At 36.7% G+C, this 21,745-nt stretch overlaps 1 protein-coding gene across 1 annotated transcript in view; it reads left to right on the top strand.

Moving 5' to 3' along the window:
• The window catches only part of TTC29 (tetratricopeptide repeat domain 29), a 260,172-nt gene that overhangs the window by 50,735 nt on the left and 187,692 nt on the right, over positions 1-21,745 (top strand). The window contains exon 5 of the mRNA XM_068542081.1: positions 15,978-16,190. Within this exon, the coding sequence (XP_068398182.1) occupies positions 15,978-16,190 (213 nt within the window). The remainder of the gene's footprint in view (positions 1-15,977; positions 16,191-21,745) is intronic.

Raw genomic sequence — 21,745 nt, 5'->3', positions numbered from 1 at the left:
AACATCTAGATATCTGTGGACATTCCCAGAACAGTCTTCCATTGCTGAAGAACAGCTTTAGAGAGATGGTTACCTGTAGATCCCCACCACGGGCACACAGACTCTCGTGTTCTGCCTGTAGAAACATTTGGTGACCTCAAACCATGTCAGTATATCTGCTCAAAAGAAAAAAATCCCTGTACCCCTCCTCACCACCTATTGTTCATGAGCTTCTATATCTTTTTATTTTTATCTTCCAGCTGCCCCAGCCTTGGGGCAGTGATTCTGTGCAGGATGGTTGCCATTCTCAACCTATTTTCTCAGGGAAGCAAATATGATTGTTAATGTTGACTTAGAGAGCATTCTTATGAGACTGCTGAAATCCCAACACACACATCCTGCCCCCGAAGCAGAAGTAGTAACACCACCACAGATTATGGGCTGTGGTCAAAAGGAAATAGGCTGAGGGTCATGTGCTCTCTGAAGCTCTACAGCCTGTCTCTCTCCCACCTAGAAAGCACATTGGAATTCAAATAAAGAGGACTTTTTAAAATGGATAATAACAGATCATCATTATAGGTAAAAAAAGCAAACCATTCCAAAAGTTTGGTTGTTTTTTGTTATAAAAATTATTGGCAGTACCTTTTACAATTGATCGTGACACAGAACTGGGCCTCAACACAGTTCAGAGTAGTTTCTAGCTCTGCTCGATCCATCCATCCCAAAGTTTGACTAATAAACTTCTGAGACCCTTTTCATCATTGCCACCATCCATCTGGCTTTCTTCCCTCCCACCTTCCCTTCTTTATCTCTCTGTGTACACTCCATGTTTTCAAATCCATCATCTGCCAGACCATGAGACCCCATCCTTCATTTGATGCCTCTTCCAGTGGATCCTTCAGAAGGTAAAGGAGCCCTGCAAACCACCCTGTCTCCTCTCTGCCTTGAGCTCAGATTTGCCACTGGCTTGGGCTCCCACACACACCTTACTCGTAACTGTGTCTGTGATTCTAGTTGTCTCCGTGTTTGGTGGGGTAAGCCTTTTCACACCCAGCCTGCAGTCTCTTGTCACGGAGTCACATGTGCTGCACTGCTTGGCTTTCCTTCCCCAGTGTTGGTGCTGAGTGGTTTTAGTAACTACATAGCCAAGACAGGAGAAGTATTGCATGGGATGCTGGTACTTTCTGCTTTCTCATTTGAGAGAAAAATTGTCAATCCTATTTGTTATGGGTTGCACTGTGGAACCCCCAAAAGATGTTGAATTCTTAATCTTAACCTCCACTACCCATGAATGTGACCTTATTTGGAAATAGGATCTTTGCAGACAATCAAGTTAAGATGAGGTTATTAGGGTGACCCTAATCCAATATGACTGGTATCCTTATAAAAAGGGGAAATTTGGGCACAAAGAGAGACATGTACAGAGAGAAGATGATGTGAAGATATAGAGAGAACACCATCTACAAACCAAGAAACACCTGCTACCAAAAACTAGGAGGGAGACACTGAACAGATTCTCCCCCCACAGTCCTGAGGAGGAACCAGCCCTGCCAATCCACAACTTGATTTTGGACTTCCAGCCTCCAGTTTAAGCCACCCAGTTTGTGGTACTGTTATGGCAGCCTCAGGAAACCAGTACAATATTCAATGTGGTGTCAGTGACTTTTCTTAACTAAAAAAAAAAAAGATGTTATTTTAGGAAAAAATAAAGGAATATAGTAATGGTGGAGTGATATGATTTGACATGTGAAAAATGTAATGTTCTTTCATTTTAAATTCTGATAGAACATTTATTGTGAGAATACTATCTAAAATAATATAAGGCAATTTTTAAAAACTCCTTAATGTCTGATATAAACAATCTCTTCCTAGAGTTTTGGCTTTTTACCTTATTCTATATTCTATTATAAATATCACTTCATTTGGTGGATACTTTTATTCTTCAGCATTTGAAATGAAGTTTATCATCACAGTATTCAGTTCTCCAAAAAAAGGTTAAAATACAATAATGTCATCAAAGATTTTAATATCATCAAAGATGCCACATCAAAATTGATAGATATTTCATGGTAATTTCTATTTTGTCATGGAATAATGTTTGCCAGTTTCTTAGAAAAACAGCCTTAATAACTAAAAGAAATGCAAAGGATATATCAGTTTTTAGTGTGGTGTTTTATTTTCTCTTTCATTTTATTAAAAATTAATAGAGATGTAAGCGCTGTTGAGAAGATTTAAAACCCATCAAATACACAAAATCTCAACTGAGGCGACCCCAGAGAAGGGCACCGATGATGTGGAATGGCAGGAGGTATTCTGCATTATACGCCGTTTTGCACTATTAGAATTGGTTATCTTGTGCATGTGTTATTTTTTAATAAGGGTGAGGGGGGAACTAGCTAATTTTAAAGATTTCATTGAATTAAAAAGTATTGAAAAGGACAGAGGTTTTTACAGTTGGTAAGAAAAAAAATGGTGATGATTAAAGAACTATTAGAGATCCAATCATATTATTAATCATGTAGAAAAGTGGGGGGAAATGTTAATTATTGATGATTTTTCTGATAGCAAGGGAAGCCCAAATCTACAGGGATATTAGAAATATGGGACAAAAGCTTTTATAAAGATATAAGTTGGAAGCCTGCAAATTCATAACAGAGTTTAAATTAGTGATGGTTGATTGACGTTGGATGACTATCTTGGTCTGCACAGTTAACCTAACAGCATTTGAGCATCAGACTAGAGATGAAATCTAGCAGAGGAAAAACTATTAGATTGGGCAATAAACTTAGACTCTCTTTGGACACTGCCATTTGCTAAGTAACTATGTGTATCTGGGTAAGTTATTTCATCATTGTGGATCTTGCTCTCCTCGTCTGTAAAATGAGGCAGTGGGAGCAGATGCTCTTTGCTCTGTGTTCCCTTCCAGCTCTGATTTTTGTGGTCATTTAAATGTCTACTGAAAGATCAGTCCTTAAAAACTGTCAACTTCTTTACTTTTCCTTCAGAACATTAAGCCTATCTGGAGACTGGAGGCCTTGCTTCCATGAATAACTTCCCTGCTGCCTTTCCAAGTGGTAGGACCACTTTTGTTTGTGCACTAGGTGCTTAGTAGGTATGTATTCTCTTGGTCTCGAGAGCTTGCAGGCTTTTTATGCTTATCCTTGTTGTACCATTGGATGCTGGGCTACTGCATACAAATGAGGAAACCCTTTGAAGGGTGGTAGCTTGGGTGGGAAATAGAAGAGAATTGTTCTCTGAGGGATTAATTTTATATGTGTTCATGATTCCTGCAGTTGATGTTCGGGAAGGGATGCTATAAGGGTGGCCCTAAGGGTCAGGAAAAACCTTTTCTATGGATTAACAGGTAGATATGGATTTAGTAAATTGTAAAATTGTTCTCAATTGTCGAAAACTGGGTTGGGAAATTATGTTGTTTAATTCTTTTAGATGAATGAATGTTAGAGCCATATTAGGTCTTAAAAGTCATCTATTCCAGACTCTAATTTACTAGATGAAGAAGCTGAAACAGAGTAATGAAACAATTTTGCCATGGCCACGTATTTTGTTAGTAGCAGGCACAAGACTTGGTTTCAGAGTTCTACATTCATGTCAGCTCCCTCTCCCCTCTCTGTGTCATACTCAACACAAATACACACAAACATCTCTATATGTTCATGGCTCTGCAAACTGATTTAACTAACATTTAGGCAGACATAGAACAAATCAGATGTATCTGCAATGTACATAATGGCAGTCACATATAGAAAGGTGTATTAGTAGATATAGATGATACAGATGTCACGCTTTTTCTCATGAATGAGGTAGGAGATATTATTCCCATTTCAGATTTGCAGAAAATAGGATTCTGAGAGGTTAAATGACAACTAAAGCCTGTCAGAGCCAAGACGGGACCCTGTGTCCTCAGATCTTTGGTTCAGTGCCCTTCCCACTCCCCAACACCACCTCCCTAGACAAGGATTGCTCAACGGACACCTCACAAAGTTGACCTTCTGGGTTTATTTTTCCTTCATTTATTTTTATTTAGATTGTCACAAGAAAAAGCTTCTGAAAAAAAAAAAAACTGGCCCTCACAAAATTATGAATAAAAAAATTGTATCTCCTTTTCTGTGTCCTCTGTCATTTGCCAACTTGTCCAACCATTTGCCTCCATGGTCCTTCCCCAGCCCTACCCCTCCAGATGCCCTGTAGTGCTCAGTGAGAAACCCATTCCATCAGGGAGTACCAGTGACATGACCCCCTCATGACTTAATCTCCACTGCCATTTTAGCCTATCCAGATTACGCATATAAAGGATGGTTCTCTAAGAGAACTAAATCCATAAAGGCTAATACTGTATAGAGGGCCTTCCAAATATGGAGAGCAAAGTGGAGAAGAAAATGACTAGCAAACTGAGTGAGTGGGGACATGAAGGCTTGGGTGGCTTTATAACAAGGCTTTTTGTCATTTGGTGGAATCCATGTATGAATTAGGTTGTCCAGTAATTGTGGTGGGGTAACCTAGAACTGGGGTAGCTAGAAGCAGGGGAAGATTAAGGAGGCATTAAGACTGGTAAGGAAAGCGAGCCAGTCTGCTGGCTGAATCGATGGAAAGGATGACTTCCAGATATTTCAGCAGAAGAGACAGTATTCAGATATGGAGTAGGGGGTCAGAGAAAGGAGAAAAAATAACTTTATATGCAGCATATATTACAAAGACATTAGTAGGTGTATTCTATGTAATGAATACATCAGTTGGTAAGGAAAATGTGAAGACCACTGTAATGAGTAGAAAAGGGATACGAACAGATCATTTGCCAAAAAGGAAATATGATATGTAATGAACATATAGGAAAATAACTAACTTCTCTAAAAATCACTTTGAATAATTGTGAAATATTTGTAAAATGCGAGAAAACAAAGCAATCATGGTTCCTTAAAATAATACTTATGTGTATTGCTGGTGGTAATATGAATCATTTAAATGGTTGGACAGTAATATGGCAATGCATAGGAACTACAAAATTTTCCATACATCTTTTTTTTTTTTTAATTTTATTTATTTATTTATTTATTTATGGCTGTGTTGGGTCTTCGTTTCTGTGCGAGGGCTTTCTCTAGTTGCGGCAAGTGGGGGCCACTCTTCATCGCGGTGTGCGGGCCTCTCACTATCGTGGCCTCTCTTGTTGCGGAGCACAGGCTCCAGACGCGCAGGCTCAGCAATTGTGGCTCACGGGCCTAGTCGCTCTGCGGCATGTGGGATCTTCCCAGACCAGGGCTCGAACCCGTGTCCCCTGCATTGGCAGGCAGATTCTCAACCACTACGCCACCAAGGAAGCCCCCATACATCTTTATCTATTAATTTCACTTGTAGAAATTTAAAAAAAATTAAAAATAGAAAAATACATGAAGGGGTTCATTGAAACATTATTTATAGTGGAGAAATAATCTAAATATAAAAGCACTAGACAGATGATTAAAGTATACATCCCCCCGCAAAAAAATATTGTGCAGCCTTTTTTAATGCAGTTATGGAAATACTTAATATGGAAAGTAATAGTTCTAATAAAATAATTTACATAAGCAAACTAATTATAGTAATCTCTTTATAACTGTGTAAAAATTATGCATGGGTAAGGAGTAGAATGATGCTTGACCAAAATAAAAACATTTTCATTGACTGATGGTGTCATTGTTAGTAATTTTTGAGATTTACCCATGTAGTATTTCATTCATGCTGATGTAATATTTTTGCCCATAAAACAAGTAAAACACATACTGCATTATGCTTTTGCTAAATATCACTTTTGTGTTTTACTCAATTATATTTTCAAAATTCTTTGTATTTTGGGTCACTGTTTCGGAGACTGATCATCCCATTTGCCTGAGAATCAGGGGGTTCCCAGGACTCCACGTTTTTGGGGTAGGAACAAAAAATGTCCTGGCAAACCTGGAGGAATTGGTCATCCTAAATATAGTCAAGATTGAAATTTTTCTTTTGTCTTTCTGAACCTAGTAGTTTATTCATGTACCAAACAGTGGTGAGAAAATGACGTCTTTGTTATTTGCTATTAATAGATTTTGACAAGCATAATATGGTTATTTTTGGTTTTAAACAACTCTTATTTTCTATTTAAATTGCTATCATATTTTAAAATTTGTAACAATGAAGCTTGCATTACATACAGAATACTGTAAGAGAGAACACCACTTGAATCAACAAAGGACATCATATTCAGTGTTTATCCTTGAAAATAGATTCACTGGTGGACACTGTGGATATTTCAAAGCAGGGAAAACAAACAAAAACCAACTCTGACAAAACCTCCCAATGGTTGCCACTGAATCATGACCAAAACTCTTTGCCGGCTTTCCTGCTGGCCTCTTTAAGTCCTACTGTACTTGCCCTACCTGTTCATAACTCTAGTACAACTCTGCCTGTTCATTGGGAACATATTTTTCCTCTTCATAGTTAAAAAAATAAGTCCTGTTTGTTTGTTTTCCCCCACTTTTAAACTGCTTCTAATTTAGCATCTTAAAGTTTCCCTTTGGAGGAAACTTTTCCAAAAAAGATTCTCTGGAAGAGCAAAGGCATTATTCCATTGAGGTTTCCTAGTAACAATATGAAGTAAAGCCAATCCAGAAAGTGTCTAAGTATGAGCATTGATTACTCTCACACATCCACCCGTCACTAAGGCTCTTGGGTTGACTGCAGGCCTGTTGAAAGCATCTTCCCTTTAATCTCTGCAAGATTGCAAGACTTGCTACTTCCAGGATTTCATTTTCCAGGTAAATTCCAAAAATGGATTTAGAAAGTGGGCACTAGTATATGTTTTCCAAGGGGCATCTGATTTGATCAGTATTAGAAACTGAGTCACTTTATATTTGAATAAAAGTGAACGTCACAGTTAAAAAGTTTTTTTTTTTCAGAAGTTAAGTGAATTAGCATCGCTATTTCTACATAAATTAACTGTCACTTTTAAAGGCATGTCAGTTTATTCTCCATCTACTATGTGTACACGTTCCTAAGACCTTATAGTATTTAATGAAGAGATCCTTTTTAAGTATTGATAGCCACAAGAAAATTATTCCATGTTTGATCTGTGTTAAAGAATCAAAGTCCAAGATCTTTGAATGGAACTTAGAATAAAAATGTAATTAGGTTACATCCCTAAAGTCTGATATATCTTTAAACAAGACTGCAAATGAAACTTTATTAGAGCTTCAAATGAATTATTTCATTGCCTTTTTTTTAATTCATTTTTTTCCCCTTCTCTTTCATGTCTGTGTTACTGACATTGTGGCTTGTATTTTACCTGTCTTTTTCAGGGTGTTTTAATTATTTACTGCTTAACGAGTAGCAGGCAGAGGAAGCCTCATTCAGAGGTGCCTGCTCTGTAGCGGGTTTCTCTTTTTCAAAGCTTTGCAAGGAGGTCTTGGATCGTTGCACTGAGCCTGCAGTTCCTGCCCCACTGATTCACTCTTCTGGACGCAGTATCTCCTCTGACTCTCTGAGAAGAGGCACTGCTCCTAGGAGATACCACTGACCAAGAGTGAGAGGGGTGCTGGGCGCAAGTTGGATGAAGTGTGCTGTTTCCATCTAGTGTCTTAAAAAGCTTTCCATTTGAATAAGTCACACTGTTGCATAACGTTTTGGAGTTGAAGCATTCCACACAACAGATATATCTCATCCAGATATGGCTCCAAATGGCAAACCTGAAAAAAAATAGATAAAATGGCATGAAAACTTACTGAACGTCCACAAGGCACCAGGCACTTTGCAGGGTGCCGACGCAGCTCTATTAGTGCCTGTTCCAGCCATGCCCTGAGGTTGGCGTTGCTGTCCTTGTTTCAGAGCCCTTAAAGAAAGAGTGCGAGTGGTCCAATGATATCATGGTGCTCAGGTTTAAACCTTGGCCTTTGCTTTTAAGTCAAACTGTCCTCCTTGGACAGTTTCCAAAGAGGGGTCACCTTGAGCAGATAAAGCCATCATGAGCTTTGGGCATCAGCTCTGCCACCTGCTTGGTATGTGAAATTTAGGCAAGAGAACCCCCCGAGGCTCATTTTCTCCATCCCTAAAATGTAGATACTATTATCACGTATATGTGGAATCTAAAAAAATTAACAAATGACAATAGCAAAATAGAAATGGACTCACAGATACAGAGAACAAACTAGTGGTTACCAGTGGAGAGAGGGAAGGGGAGAGGGGCAAGAGAAGGGTAGGGAGTTACGAGGTACAAACTACAATGTACAAAATAAATAAGCTGCAAGGATATATTGCACAACACAGGGAATATAGCCAATATTTTATAACATTAAATAATCTATAACAATTTGGAATCACTCTGTTGTACAACTGAAACTAATATAATGTAAATCAACTATACGTCAATAAAAAATAAATACAAATTTAAAATAAGATGTAGATACTTATATATCTATAGATATACATGCATACATATATATACACACACACATATATATCAGTTACTATTCATGCTAGGCATATGGTGGTAAGGGCTCCACTAACATTATTTTTCTCCCTCCATACTCACCTAAATAGATTACTTTCAGTTAATTAGGTTTTTGTAATATACAGAATTAGCACATGCATGTTGTCAATCAGAACGACAATGTAAAGGGGAAAAGTTAATATCCTCACTCTCCACCATCTCCCATAAAAGAATCAATACTGATACTTTGGCATATATGCTCTACACCTTTCTCTTTGCTCATATAAACATATAGTGCACACAATCAGAATGTGGTTTATTGAAAATCATGAGCAATCTATAATTCAAGCAAGAATTACATTATTGATTAAGTCCAGAGCAATATAATTCATTAGTTGATCTAATGTCAATATTGACTTTATTTCTCCTCAGACTTTTACGCTTGTCAACACTTTTTACTTAGTATTTTGAGATGAGGTGGAATGTTTATGAGCTTTTTAATGGCTAGTATTAATTTCCTATTGTTTATTCATTATACAAGGTGGTTTACATTTTTAAAAATTATTTGAGTGATTTCAATACTTCCAATTGTGAGCATTTAAAAGCAAAACTGTCCAATGCTTAATCCTTAGAAATTATAACACTTGGATGGAAACTACCATCTGAGGTTTAGTATGACAAGTTTCTTATGACAAGTTTGGGCACCATGTCCATCCCTGACCACAATTCAGTAATCTAAAATCACAAACAACAACAATTAATAACAGTTCCTCCAGAATATTTGAAAAGTCCAGGCAAATTTTCTGGAATTTAAAAGTTAACTCACCAGTATTGCCAACATCAGTGATAAAGACTTCGGTGAGTTTCACCCACACCTGGCTTCCTATCTTCCTGAGATCCTTTTCATTGTCTGGTTTAGTGACCTGTACTCTTTAACAGGGACATGATAGCATTCCTGTAATGTCTATCTGAAATCTTTGCTCAAAATGATAAAGGATTCCATTTTTTAAATAACACCTTAAATTTCTTCTAAGTATCCCAAAGCAGCTACTCAAAAGTATGGGCACATTTTCTTCCCAGTTTATTAGGGATGCCATTGAGTTACAGAAACCAAATCTTTGTTTTCCAGCATTCCATTTTGCAATGGTGTGCAGTGGGTTATAGTACAGAGCAAATCTCCCCTGACGAGAGATAAACCCTTGAAAGTGATAGTTTCCATTGGGAAGTATGACGAGCCCTTAATATTTCAGCGTGTATCGTGCCGTTATTATTATCATAATTGAATGTTACAACCTAAAGATAATATAAATTGCTCATGCAGTTAAACTGAAATGGAAAGCAATGTCTTTTGTTTTTACAAAAAGGCAATAACATATTTCTCTTTTTGCTACTGTTCAATTTGCTTCCAGCAGATTTTATGTCTACATTGCACAGAATAGTAACTTAACTGCCAAAGATGTCCAGTAGCTCCAGATTAAAATGTAATATAATATACATAAAGCTTGATTGTTCCTTTAGGTTGTTGTTTTAAACCAAAGTGGAATATTTCCCTAAATTCTTCAACAAATGTGCACCATTTACAACTAAATATGCTTATGACTTATACCAGAGCTGCTGAAGAAATAGGCCTTATGGACCTGTCAAACTATTTTCATGCAATTTTTCCTGTAGCGTTATTTTTACTGGCAAGTGTGCAAGTTGATAGAAAAGGAAATAATTAGCTATTTTCAGAATTGCTGATGCATAGAGCTAAAGCAGACCCGCCTGTGCATCTTAGAGATGGTGACATTTGAAATTACCTGAACAATACCAGAGCCATTTTTGGGTATAATTAACACCTTGCCTAATTAATGTCAGGTCTAGACAGAGTCACACTCTATTTAGGAAATTTTATTTCAGACTTGCTTACGCCTTTATAATATTGCAAACTTTAGATTTGTTTGCTGTTTCCTTAAGTGGAACAACTTCTTTTTTTTTTCTTTTCCCTCCCCCTTCAAGTAATCAATGCACTGCTGAACGAGTTCATTTTAATGCACTCAATCATGCCTCTAATGTTCGTAGCTTACGGGCGCAAGCATCAGTAATGCAGGAATGTTATATGGCTTTAGTTTGGGCCATTTCATAAAATATTCATGGAATCAAAAATGTGCATCAAAATAGCGGCTGGGAGAATTACATTTATGTTCCTGCTTTTATGGCAGCTTCACATTTAAACCCATTTGTGTTAATATCTAGTCAATCTTCCTACTTTAAAAAAAAACTAAAATGGGGGAGATCATATACATTCTCCTTTGCTTAATATTTGTTCTAGACATCTGCTGTGATACAACAAATATCTATAAACTTTCAGAGATGTTGTACCAGGGAAGAGGGGTAAGCAACAACCTGGGTAATACCCAAATGTATAAAATCTTATTTTCTCTGCGTAGTATTTATCTTAACATCCTACCAGACATTTTGCAGTTTACAACATTGTTTGGGTTTTGTTTGTATTTTTAAATAAATGGCTAGATTTCTTGTTTATGTGGGCTTTAGGTAAAGTGAAGCTCCTTTGTAGTAGTTTTATTTTAAGAGTACAGTTTCTTTTGGGTGAAAAACTATAAATGCATACAACATTGGCGTTTATGTAGATGTTATATAATTGTTTTAAAAAAAACAAAAGCAAACCAAAAGAAAAAAACAACACCTGAGACTGAGGCTACTTCTATCCATGCCTGGATTCTTGTCTTACACAATTGTTCACAGTGTGTCTCCCATGATGTGTTTTCTGATACTATCTAGTGTTCTTGAGCTAAATCCATTACTGATGGTATTGGTGGAAGGTCATCTCCAGTCTCTCCCACAAAACATCTTGGCTCCATTTTCTTCCCTGATTCACTTGAAATATTAGTGGACACTCTGGATTTTTTTCTTAGCATGGAACCAGGCACTTAGCTGAACAATGGTTAGTATGCCTTTCTTGTCACAGTTACTCCTGTGATGTTTGTTACTCATAGTGATGAGTAATTCCTGGTGCAACAAGATAAACCTCATGTCCCCTCAGGAGACCTTTAACATCTATGAATGTGCCCTTCTCTTTTCCATTTTCAGTCAACTTTTACTTTTGTGATACCTTGGTGTAATTCTTCTTCTTCTCTCTGCCCTCTTTCTCAATGAAAAATAATGTTAACACCTGTGAATTCCGGAGAAGGACGATTATCTAGACGCTTGTCCTTCAACAAGATTGATGGTGGGATCTGGGAATCTTGTCTGGTCCTGATATATTCAAGTTTATTTGCTAACAAAGGGCAGACAACACATGAACACGGTGAAGAAGCTATAAAGGTTTGCCGTGAGCCAAATTTGAAAAACTGGTTTATGATCTTCATTTGTATTTACATGTGTAGTGTCAGAATGATCACTACATTGATGACCTCTTACAACATTTCTCTCAGGTATATTAAATTTAAAAATTTCAGATAAACACAGGATGCATTATGTCTTAATAAATATCTAGTCAATAGTAATATGAGTCTTTACTCAGAAAGTAAGAAAATCCTTAAAATCCTGTTCACAGTTGGAAATATAAATTGCATGGAAATGATATCATTGTTAATCATGCTTAAAGGGAAATACTTGCCTATTTAAACTACTATGCTCCCTTCATAGTGTAGACATATTTTAATATTTTTAAATCAAATATTATACCATATTATAATATGTACTTTCAAATTCTGACCAGCCTTTAGAAATTGCAGCCTGGTCGTTTGTGTGCTTCTGATTATTTGGATCAAATCCTTGCTGGCTTACTTACAGTCCTACTTGCCACCAAATAACTTTAGAAACGATTCCCTACATCTGAGAAGGGCTGGAAACCTCTTCCTCTTCTACGTAGTCACCTTGGTTTAAAACAGTGCTGATCACTACTATATATAAAATAGATAACTAGTAAGGGCCTACTGTATAGCACAGGGAACTCTACTCAGTATTCTTTAATAACCTGTATGGGAAAAGAATCTAAAAAGAGTGGATATATGTATATGTATAACTGCAGCACTTTGCTGTGCACCTGAGACTAACACAACATTGTAAATTAACTATAGTCCAATAAAAATTTTAAAATAAATAAATAAATAAATTTTTAAAACCGTGCTGTGCTGGTCAGAATCCCCAGTGACCTCCTCTGTGGCAAAGTGGTTAAGGAAGGGGACATGAAACCATGAATAACCTGTGACCACAGGTTAGGACTAAGTATGGGACATCCTAGGTGCCTTCACCCCACGGATGTCACCTCATGGTTTAGGTTAGAGAATTTAGGGGCAGGTTACAGAGCTGGTTTTACATCAGACTCCTTCAGGAAGACCAATGAGAAGCACATCAGTGGCTAGCGTCTGTTCTTTCATGTTGGAGGATCTTGTGATTGCCTGAGTAGAGTCACAGAATTATAGAACTGGTAGAGACTAGAAATCACATAACTCAAGCATTGTTTTTAACTTCAGATATTTATGTCCAGAGAATCTAACTTACTCCACCCAAGTTTTCTGACTTGTACCTAATGTGGCAGAACTAAGCTGTGTGGGTGTTTGGTGACCCTGGGTTTAAATCCTAAACATCACTTTTTAGCTATTTGAGTCATTTAATGTTTGTGAGCCTCGGTTTTCTCTTTGGTGCAAAAGAAAAGTCATATTTACTGCACCAGTTTTGGAAGGTTAAATAAGATAATGTCTGGGGAAAAAAAAGTTCCATTTTGACTAGCACCCAGTAGGACTTCAAGAAGTAGTAGCTCCCTGTTCCTTTTACCCAAGCATCTTGGACTGCTCCTTCCTCATGGCAGACTTCAAATATATCCTTGTAAGAGCTGAACCTTGGCTGATAATCATGACCTAAGCAGTACACTGATACTAGCCCCAAGTGCTCAAGCAAAAATCAAACTCAACTGAAAAGTCTGTTTCCCAGTCATTCCAAGGCCCCCTTCCATAGTGGCCAATTGAAACCAATGTCCCGATAACCTCTCATTTCTGCTTAGCCTGTGCAGGAAACCTAATCACATCAGTAACACAGAGGGAAGTCTGGCTTGTTTGGAATACAGAGACACGGTCCCCACCTTTGTCCCCCCCCTTCCCCCTCTTCAGCCCTCTCCCCATTTCCTCCACATATCCTTTCCCCACTTTCACCCTCCCCTCCCCTTACCGCCCCTTTCTTCCACCATGTGGATCAAATCTTGGACCCAGCTATCAGTTCTCATATGCTATTTGCATAATTATGCATCATTTGCATCTCATTGTAATTAGTCGAGTTATCCAAAGCTTCATCTCCTGGCTCTCCTCCTGGAATTCTTAGTGAATCTGTTATTTTATAACACATTTTTGGACCCTCTTTCCATATGGTTACTGTGTGTGACCACAGATGCTGTTAGGCCCTTCCTAGTCTCCTTATGGTCCCAAGTTTTTCTGGAACTATCTGGTTTACTCACAGTTCCCTGTATCCACTTGTCCCTATTCACATGGCCAAAAAGAAATCTGTATCCATACTTTATAAATAGATGGATGCTGGACAAAAAAAAAAAGAACTCTCATATACATCTTTCCAGGGATACAGAGCTATACTTTACAGGCAGAAATATAGTTAACAGAGGAAACATAACACACATATATGTCAATGCTCCATTCGAGTTTTAAAAAAGAAACGAGAGTCATGGGTATTTGGAGAAAGGTGTTTCAGGCAGAGGTGCTGCAGGAGAGAGGTGAAAAACTATGCCTGCTTTTGTGGGAGGTAAGAGAAAAATTGTCAGTTAAATGTAAAGATAGAACAGTAAACTTCAACCTTGAGTATCTGCATCAAAATGAAAAAGGACTGGGCATTAATTTTAAAATAGTTTCCATTATATATTTCTCTTTACAAACTGAACACATTTTGATGATAGAAACATTAGAAAATGCCAATAATCAGGGAAAAAAGCAGAAAAGAAACCAATTCATCACCCATATAACACTGGTAATGCTTTGTAAATGTTATCTGATGTTTTTCAATATTTTCACTTATCATAAGCACCTGTCCATGTAATCAAATATTCTTCTGTAATATCGTATTTATGGCTTTGTAGTCTTTCATCACGTGAAAATTTCATAATACAAGTTTATAAACAACTCAGGAGCACACACCCGCCTCTCTCTATGTATCTTTGCTGATATGCCCTCCTTCTGCATGCGACTCAGACTGGCCATGTCTTTACTGAATTTTTGTACAGCTTATTTGCTGATTATACATCTCTGTTGTGTTTCTTTGAAAATACTGTTCGTCTTTATCTGTGCATTTTTAATATTTATTTTGATAGCAAATTCAGTGCAAAAATAGGAGGAAATTATATGCAATAGTGATGGCATTGGCTACAGTATCCTGGAATGTCCAATCTGTAATATGCAGTGCATCTTATTTGAGGAAATGTATTGAGCCTAATATGGCCTACATAGGTTAATTTAATCAGTTGTGATAATATTGTCATAAGGACTCAACTACACATTTTGCAGGAAGACTGTGTTGTACTTAAAGAAAGGGAAAATAAATAGTGGCTATAATTCAATTGGCCTGTGGGTTTTTAAAAATATTATCACTATGACAACTGGTAACAGCAGCCGTGTTTATTGAGTACCTACTCTGTATCAGATATTGAACAGGTATTAATTCATTTCTCACAATAACACCATGAATAGTTACACTATAATCTTACTTGCAGAAGAATTAAATTCGAGCACAGAGAGTGTAGTAATTAACCTGAGGCTAAACAGCAAAAATGGTAAAACTGGTAGAGGAATTCAGACTGTCTGTTTGGAGCCTGCACTCACTCTTAACTACGATTGTTGAAATGCCTAGATGTAAGTGCTTTTCCAGTTCATTCCAATTAGGTAACTCCAATACCATAAAAGAGCATTTACATTACAGGATTTTGTGTGCATTTCTACAAGGCAATTCACAAGTAAAATACAATCTATATCATGGAACTACAAACTACCCTTCCAAAAACGTGCTTGTCACATTTCAAGGAATCAAATGACTTAAAGTTAATTTAGAGTTTTGGCTTTGAGAAGATATATTTCAGACTATATTATAAAATATAATTGAGAAGGGCAGTTAAGTTACATTGTAATTTTAAAATTCTCTATTCCATAGGCCTGTTTTGACAATTAAATGAGAAATGCATATAAAGTGCACAGCACAGTTCCTTGCATATGTAATGTTGAATAAATGTTAGCTAATATGATTGTTATTAATAATTATTACTTGACATTCACACCGTCTCTAAACATTTGCAATTCTCCTCAATTTCTGCTAGCCCAAGTATATGCCTTTAGCGGGTGTCCTTTCAAAATCAGTGCTGAATCCGAGGTCCAAATTGAGATAGCTCCTTTCCCAGCTGAAGTCCTCTTCAGCCTTAGAAATACTTGGCTGCATTCCGTGGTTCTCTCCCCGCCCACACACACTTTAATAGTAAAGCACAAGATGTATGCAAAATATTTGAAAATATGTTCTGGCCTGTGGTTTGTATTTATGAATGGCTTTTATTCTACAGGTCAGCTTCTGGAAGCTGCAGAGCATTATGAGGCCTTCCATCAATTGACGCAGGGACGGATATGGAAGGATGAGACAGGCCGCGTTCTCAACTTGTTGGCCTGTGAGAGTCTCCTGAGGACTTACAGATTACTCTCAGACAAAATGCTGGAAAATAAAGAATACAAACAGGCCATCAGAATTCTAATAAGAGCTTCTGAAATAGCCAAAGAAGGTGGGTGGAAAAGAGCATCTCACATTGCTGCCTTTAATGGGCAGATACTGCTTCTCCCAAGAGGGAGGTAAAAATCGTCAAGTGTTTGGGTGATTATTTCCTATGAAATGCAGGGACAAATGCCATCAATATACTTTCAAATTTCACTGTAAAACAGAGGGGCCTTAGTGCTGACAGCAAGAAATCCATTCGTTTCTTGAAAGCTTTATCTCCAAAATTGCAACCCTCTGGGAATGATGTTATAAAACAGTAAACCCATGATGAGAAGGTAAGGTCATTTGCAAAAGTTAACTCTGTGTGTGTGTGTGTGTGTGTGCACGTGTGTGTGTGTGTGTGTGTGTGTGCTTAAGGTCATATATTTCTTACAATCTGAGAGACCTTTCATTGTTTGTAAATTCCCTATGGTGGGGTAATAGGAAAGGTATGATAAATATTTAGTTAAGAGTAACAGGAAGATAGAACTTGAATATATTTTAGACCCATGCCTGTCAAAGTGTGTGGCCTTTGGTCTGGCAGCCCCAGCATCACCAGGAAGCTTATAAGAAACGCAGCATCTCAGGCCCCACCCCAGACCGACTGCATCAGAATCTGCAGGTTTGCAAGATCTCCAGGTGATTTGTATGCACGCTTACAGCAGTGAAAATGCTTTTGTGACAGCTGATCACATCCTTAATATTCTATTATCATTAAAATATGTATAAAATATAAAGACAAAAATTGGAACATATACTCATAAGCTTTTACTTTGTGAGATGCAAGGATGTTTTGTGACCTCAGAGTAGTATATTAATAAATTACTTTTCATGAAGGAGAAAAAGATGGAAGTTATGCTCTTGAACGAAAGTTCATCAGCTTGTGGACGTATTTAATCAGTTGGCTTATTGAGTAACAAATGGCTTATATGGAGTAAAACAGGACTGATTTCCTGGGTTTGATTTTAATTTTTTAAAGAGTGAAAGTAAGATCTAAGCTTATTCTCTATGTTAATTTTTAAAAGTAATATTAGTTAAAATACCCATAGGACATCACCCCCAGTGAAAGATGTATCCCATTGAATGAACTGCTTTTGAATGAATGGTGATCTAGTACCTTCCCCAAAGGGGTACACACTGTCATAAGTAGTTAGCTCTTAGATCAATTTCAGCAGCTAACTTTAGTCACGTGAAAAGTTATGTGAACTTTTAATGTAAGTTACTGTTATTAGTTAGGAAAAGATATTTCACTTTAGGTTCACATTTGCTAAATTGTAAGGTTGTTCACAAAGAAAGCAAGGTTCCTAGGCCCTCTTCCAATAGTCAAAGCCTGCCAAGCCATCTCCTTTCTGAAAGCATCTCTCACTTTCCAAAGGACAGATAAAGAGAATAGGAGAAAACTTGCTTCTTCTGCTGTAATAATTTTTAATATCTTTTAAATCCAATAAATATTTGTGCCCATGTTTTTCATATAAGATAGTAGACAGGTTAAAAGATTGCACAGCATTTTACAGAGCTCTGACAGCCGCTGAAATGCTCTGGGACAAAACATCCCTTCTTACTGTTGTCTCCTACTTTGGTCAGGGAACCTGAAGCAGCAAGCTGACGATTGCATGGATAAGGCTTGCCTCCCACATTGGTTTACATGGTATTTAAGGAGGACTGACATCCACTGTGCACCTTAGTTAGGGCACCTTGGTGTAATGCACAAGTATAGCACCAGCCATACAGTGGTCTTATGACTCTATTATTCTATTATTTTCATCTTTCAGTCATCAATGGTCTTTAATAAATTCACAAAGTTGTACAAACATCAGCACTGACACCATACTCATTAGAAGGCATTCCCCATACCCTCCTTCCCCTATCCCCTAGCAACCATTAATCTACTTTCTGTCTCTGTGGATTTACCTCTTCTGGATAGTTCACACAAGTGGAATCATGCTATGTGTATTCTTTTGAGCCCAGCTTCTTTCACTTAGCATCATGTTTTCAAGGTTCATCCATCTCGTAGATGGTATCACTACTTCATTCATTTTTATGGCCAAATAATACACTATTGTATGGTTGTATCACATTTTCTTTATCCATTCATCAGTTGATGGACATTGACGTTGTTCCCACCTTTTGTCTATTATGAATAATGCTACTATGAACATCTGTGTACATGTTTTCAATTCCTTTGGGTATATACGTAAACGTGGCATTGCTGGGTGGTATAACTCTATGTTTAACTTCTTGAGGAACTGGCAAAGAGTTTTCCCAAGTCGCTGAACCGTTTTACGTTCCCATCAACAATGTATAAAGGGTTTCAATTTAGCCACATCCTCACCAGTACCTGTTACTTTCTGTCTTTTAATTATAGTCATCTTAGTAGGTATAAAGTGATATCTCACTGTGAATTTATTTTGCATCTCCCTGTTGGTTAATGATGTTGATCATCTTTTCATGTGCTTATTGCCCATTTGTATATCTTCTTTGCAGAAATGTCTATTCAGTTTCTTTGCCCATTTTTAATTGGATTATTTTGTCCTTTTATTATAGAGTTACAAGAATTCTCTAATATTCTAGATGCAAGTCCTTCATCAGATTGGGTTTCTTTTCACTTTCTGATGGTATCCATTGAAATCCGAGTTTTTAATTTGATAAAGTGCAAAGTAATTTGTTTTTTCTTTTGTTGTTTGTGCTTTTGGTATCATAACTAAGAAGGCTTCCACTAATCCAAACTCATGAAGAGTTACTTCTACACTTTATTCTAACAGTTTTATAGTTTTAACTCCTATATTTAGGTGTGTGTGTGTGTGTGTGTGTGTGTGATGTCAAGAGGGTCCAACTTCACGTTTTGTATGTGGATATCCAGTTGCCCCAGTACCAGTTGTTGAAAATGCTGTTCTTTCTCAATAAATTGTCTTGGGACCCTTGTTAAAAATAATTGACCATAAATGTGAGGGTTGTTTTCTGGATTCTTAATTCTATTGCGGTGATCCTCATGTCTGTCCTTATTCTACTACTACATATTTTTTATTGTGGTTTTGTAGTAAGTTTTAAAATTGGGAGGTGCGAGTCTTCCAAATTATCCTTTTTCAATATTGCTTTGGTTCTTCCACATTGCTTATATTTCCACATGATGTTTAGGATCAGTCTGTCTACTTCTCCAAAAATGACAGCTGGGATTTCGATGAGGATTGCATTGAATTTGTTGATCAGTTTGGGAAATACCACTATCTTAACACTGTCTTCCAATTCATGAATATGGTTATCAGTCTATTTACATGTTATTTAATTTCTTTTAATGATGTTTTATAGTTTTCAGTGTACACATTTTGCCCTTGGTTTGTTACATTTATTTCTAATATTTTATTCTTTATGATGCTGTTGAAAATGGAATTTTTTCTTTTATTTTCAGATTGTTCATTGCTCGTGTGTAGAAATAAAATCAACTTTTGTATATTGATCTTGTATCTTGCAACCTTGCTAAACTCATTTATTAGCTTTGATGTTTTTTGTGGAGTCTTTAGGATTTTTTATATGTAAGATCATGTCATCTACAAGTATAGTTTTACTTATATCTTTCTGATCTTGATGCTTAAGGGTAACAGAATATGCCACCCCAAATGCCACTTTGGCATAAAGAGTACTGTGAGCTAAAGGCACTTGAAAAACAAGAGGCAAAAAGGAGCATTCTAATCTCCCCTCCTCTTCCTAAAAATAGGAAATGGAAACACCCATATGAAAGATGCCCTGTACCATGAGAAAAGAAACATTCTTTGATTGGGAGCCTAGGCCAAGAGAATTCTGCACAAGCAGACCTTGTTAAAATAATCCTCATCTTCTTTAACCTTCCTTCCTTTATATCTTTTTCCACAATTGCCTATCTTTGTTCAACCCAATATTAAAGCAGGTAGGTTTTGCCATTTCATTGCTCTTCATTCCTTATGAAGGCTCCCATGTGACCTAAAGCTTATGTAAATTTACATGCTTTTCTCCTGATATTCTGTCTTTTGTCAATTTAATTCTCAGGCACAGCCAAAAAACCCTAAGATAGAGGTAAAAGTTTGCCTCCCACTAGTGCCTTTTCTTTTTCTTGCCTAATTGCACTGGCTAGACCCTCCAGTACAGTGTTAAATAGAATTGGTGTCAGAGGACATCTTTGTCTTCCTGATCTTATGACAGAAACTTTCAGTCTTTCACCATAAAGTGTAATGTTAGCTGTGGGTTTTTTTGTAGATACTTTTTTTAACAGGTTTAGGAAGTTCCCTTCTATTCTGAATTTGTTGAGGGTTTTTTTTCATCATAAAAAAGGATTGGATTTTGTGAAATGTTTTTTCTGCATTTATTGAGATGATCGTGTGGTTTTTATCCTTTCTAATAACAATGGTATTTTACATGGATTGATTTACAGATGTCGAACCAACCTTACATGCGGAGGATAAATCCAGCTTGATCTGGTATATAATCCTTTTTATATGCTGCTGGACTGGCTTTGATAGTATTTTGTGGGGAATTTTTTGTCTATATTCATAATGGATATTGGTTTGTAGTTTTCTTTTCTTGTGGTGTATTTGTCTGGTTTGATGTCAAAATAATAGTGGTCTCATATTTGGGAAGTATTTTCTCCTAAGTTTTTGGAGGAGTCTGTGAAGGATTGGTGTTGATTATATTTTTAATATTTGGTAGAATTCACCAGTGAAGCACTCTGGGCTTCTTTTGTGAAAAGTATCTTGATTTCTAATTTAAGTTCTTTACTTTTTGTGGATCTATTCATATTTTCTATTTCTTCTTGAGTCAATTTCATTAGTTTGTGTCTTTCTAACAATTTTTCCATTTCATCTACCGTACCTAATTTGTTGGTATACCATTGTCCATAATATTCTCTTAAAATATTTTTTATCTCTGTAAGGACTGTGGTGATTTTCCTCATTCATTCCTGATTTTCATAACTTGAGGCTTTTCTCTTTTTTTTTTTTTTTTCTTGTTCAGTCTAGCTAAAGTTCTGTCAATTTTGTTGACTTTTTCAATTAACCAACTTTTTGTTTTATTGATATCCTCTATTTTTTTTCTATTTCATTTATTTCCTCTCTAGTCTTTATTATTTACTCTGTTTGTTTTGAGTTTAGTTAGCTCTTCTTTTTCTAGTTTTGTAAAGTGGAAAGATGTTTCCTATTTTTAAAAATAGACATTTATAACTGTACTTGTCCCTCTATGCTCTGCTTTAGCTGATTCCCACAAGTTTTGGGTTTTTGTATTTTTATTTCCATTCATCTCCAAGTATTTTCTAGTTTACCTTCTGATTTCTTCTATGACACATTGGTTATTTAGGAGTGTGTTTAATTTCCACATAGTTCTGTGTTTCCCAAAATTTTCTGTTACCTTTAATTTCATTTTCTTGCAGATACCATCTTCTCAGTGATATCCACTACCCTGACAACTGTATTTAATATTGAAACCTGCCTTTTTCTTTGTACCCCTACTTAGCACTCCCAAATCCCCTTACCCTGCTCTATTTTTTCCCCAGAATACTTATCACCATACAACTTACCATATAATTTATTATGTTTATTTTCAATTTCTTGTCTCTTTTTT

Source organism: Eschrichtius robustus, chromosome 4, assembly GCF_028021215.1.
Source record: "Eschrichtius robustus isolate mEscRob2 chromosome 4, mEscRob2.pri, whole genome shotgun sequence".
Taxonomy (NCBI): domain Eukaryota; kingdom Metazoa; phylum Chordata; class Mammalia; order Artiodactyla; family Eschrichtiidae; genus Eschrichtius; species Eschrichtius robustus.
The sequence above is the reverse complement of the archived record's forward strand: the minus strand, read 5'-3'. Positions and strand labels throughout refer to the sequence as shown.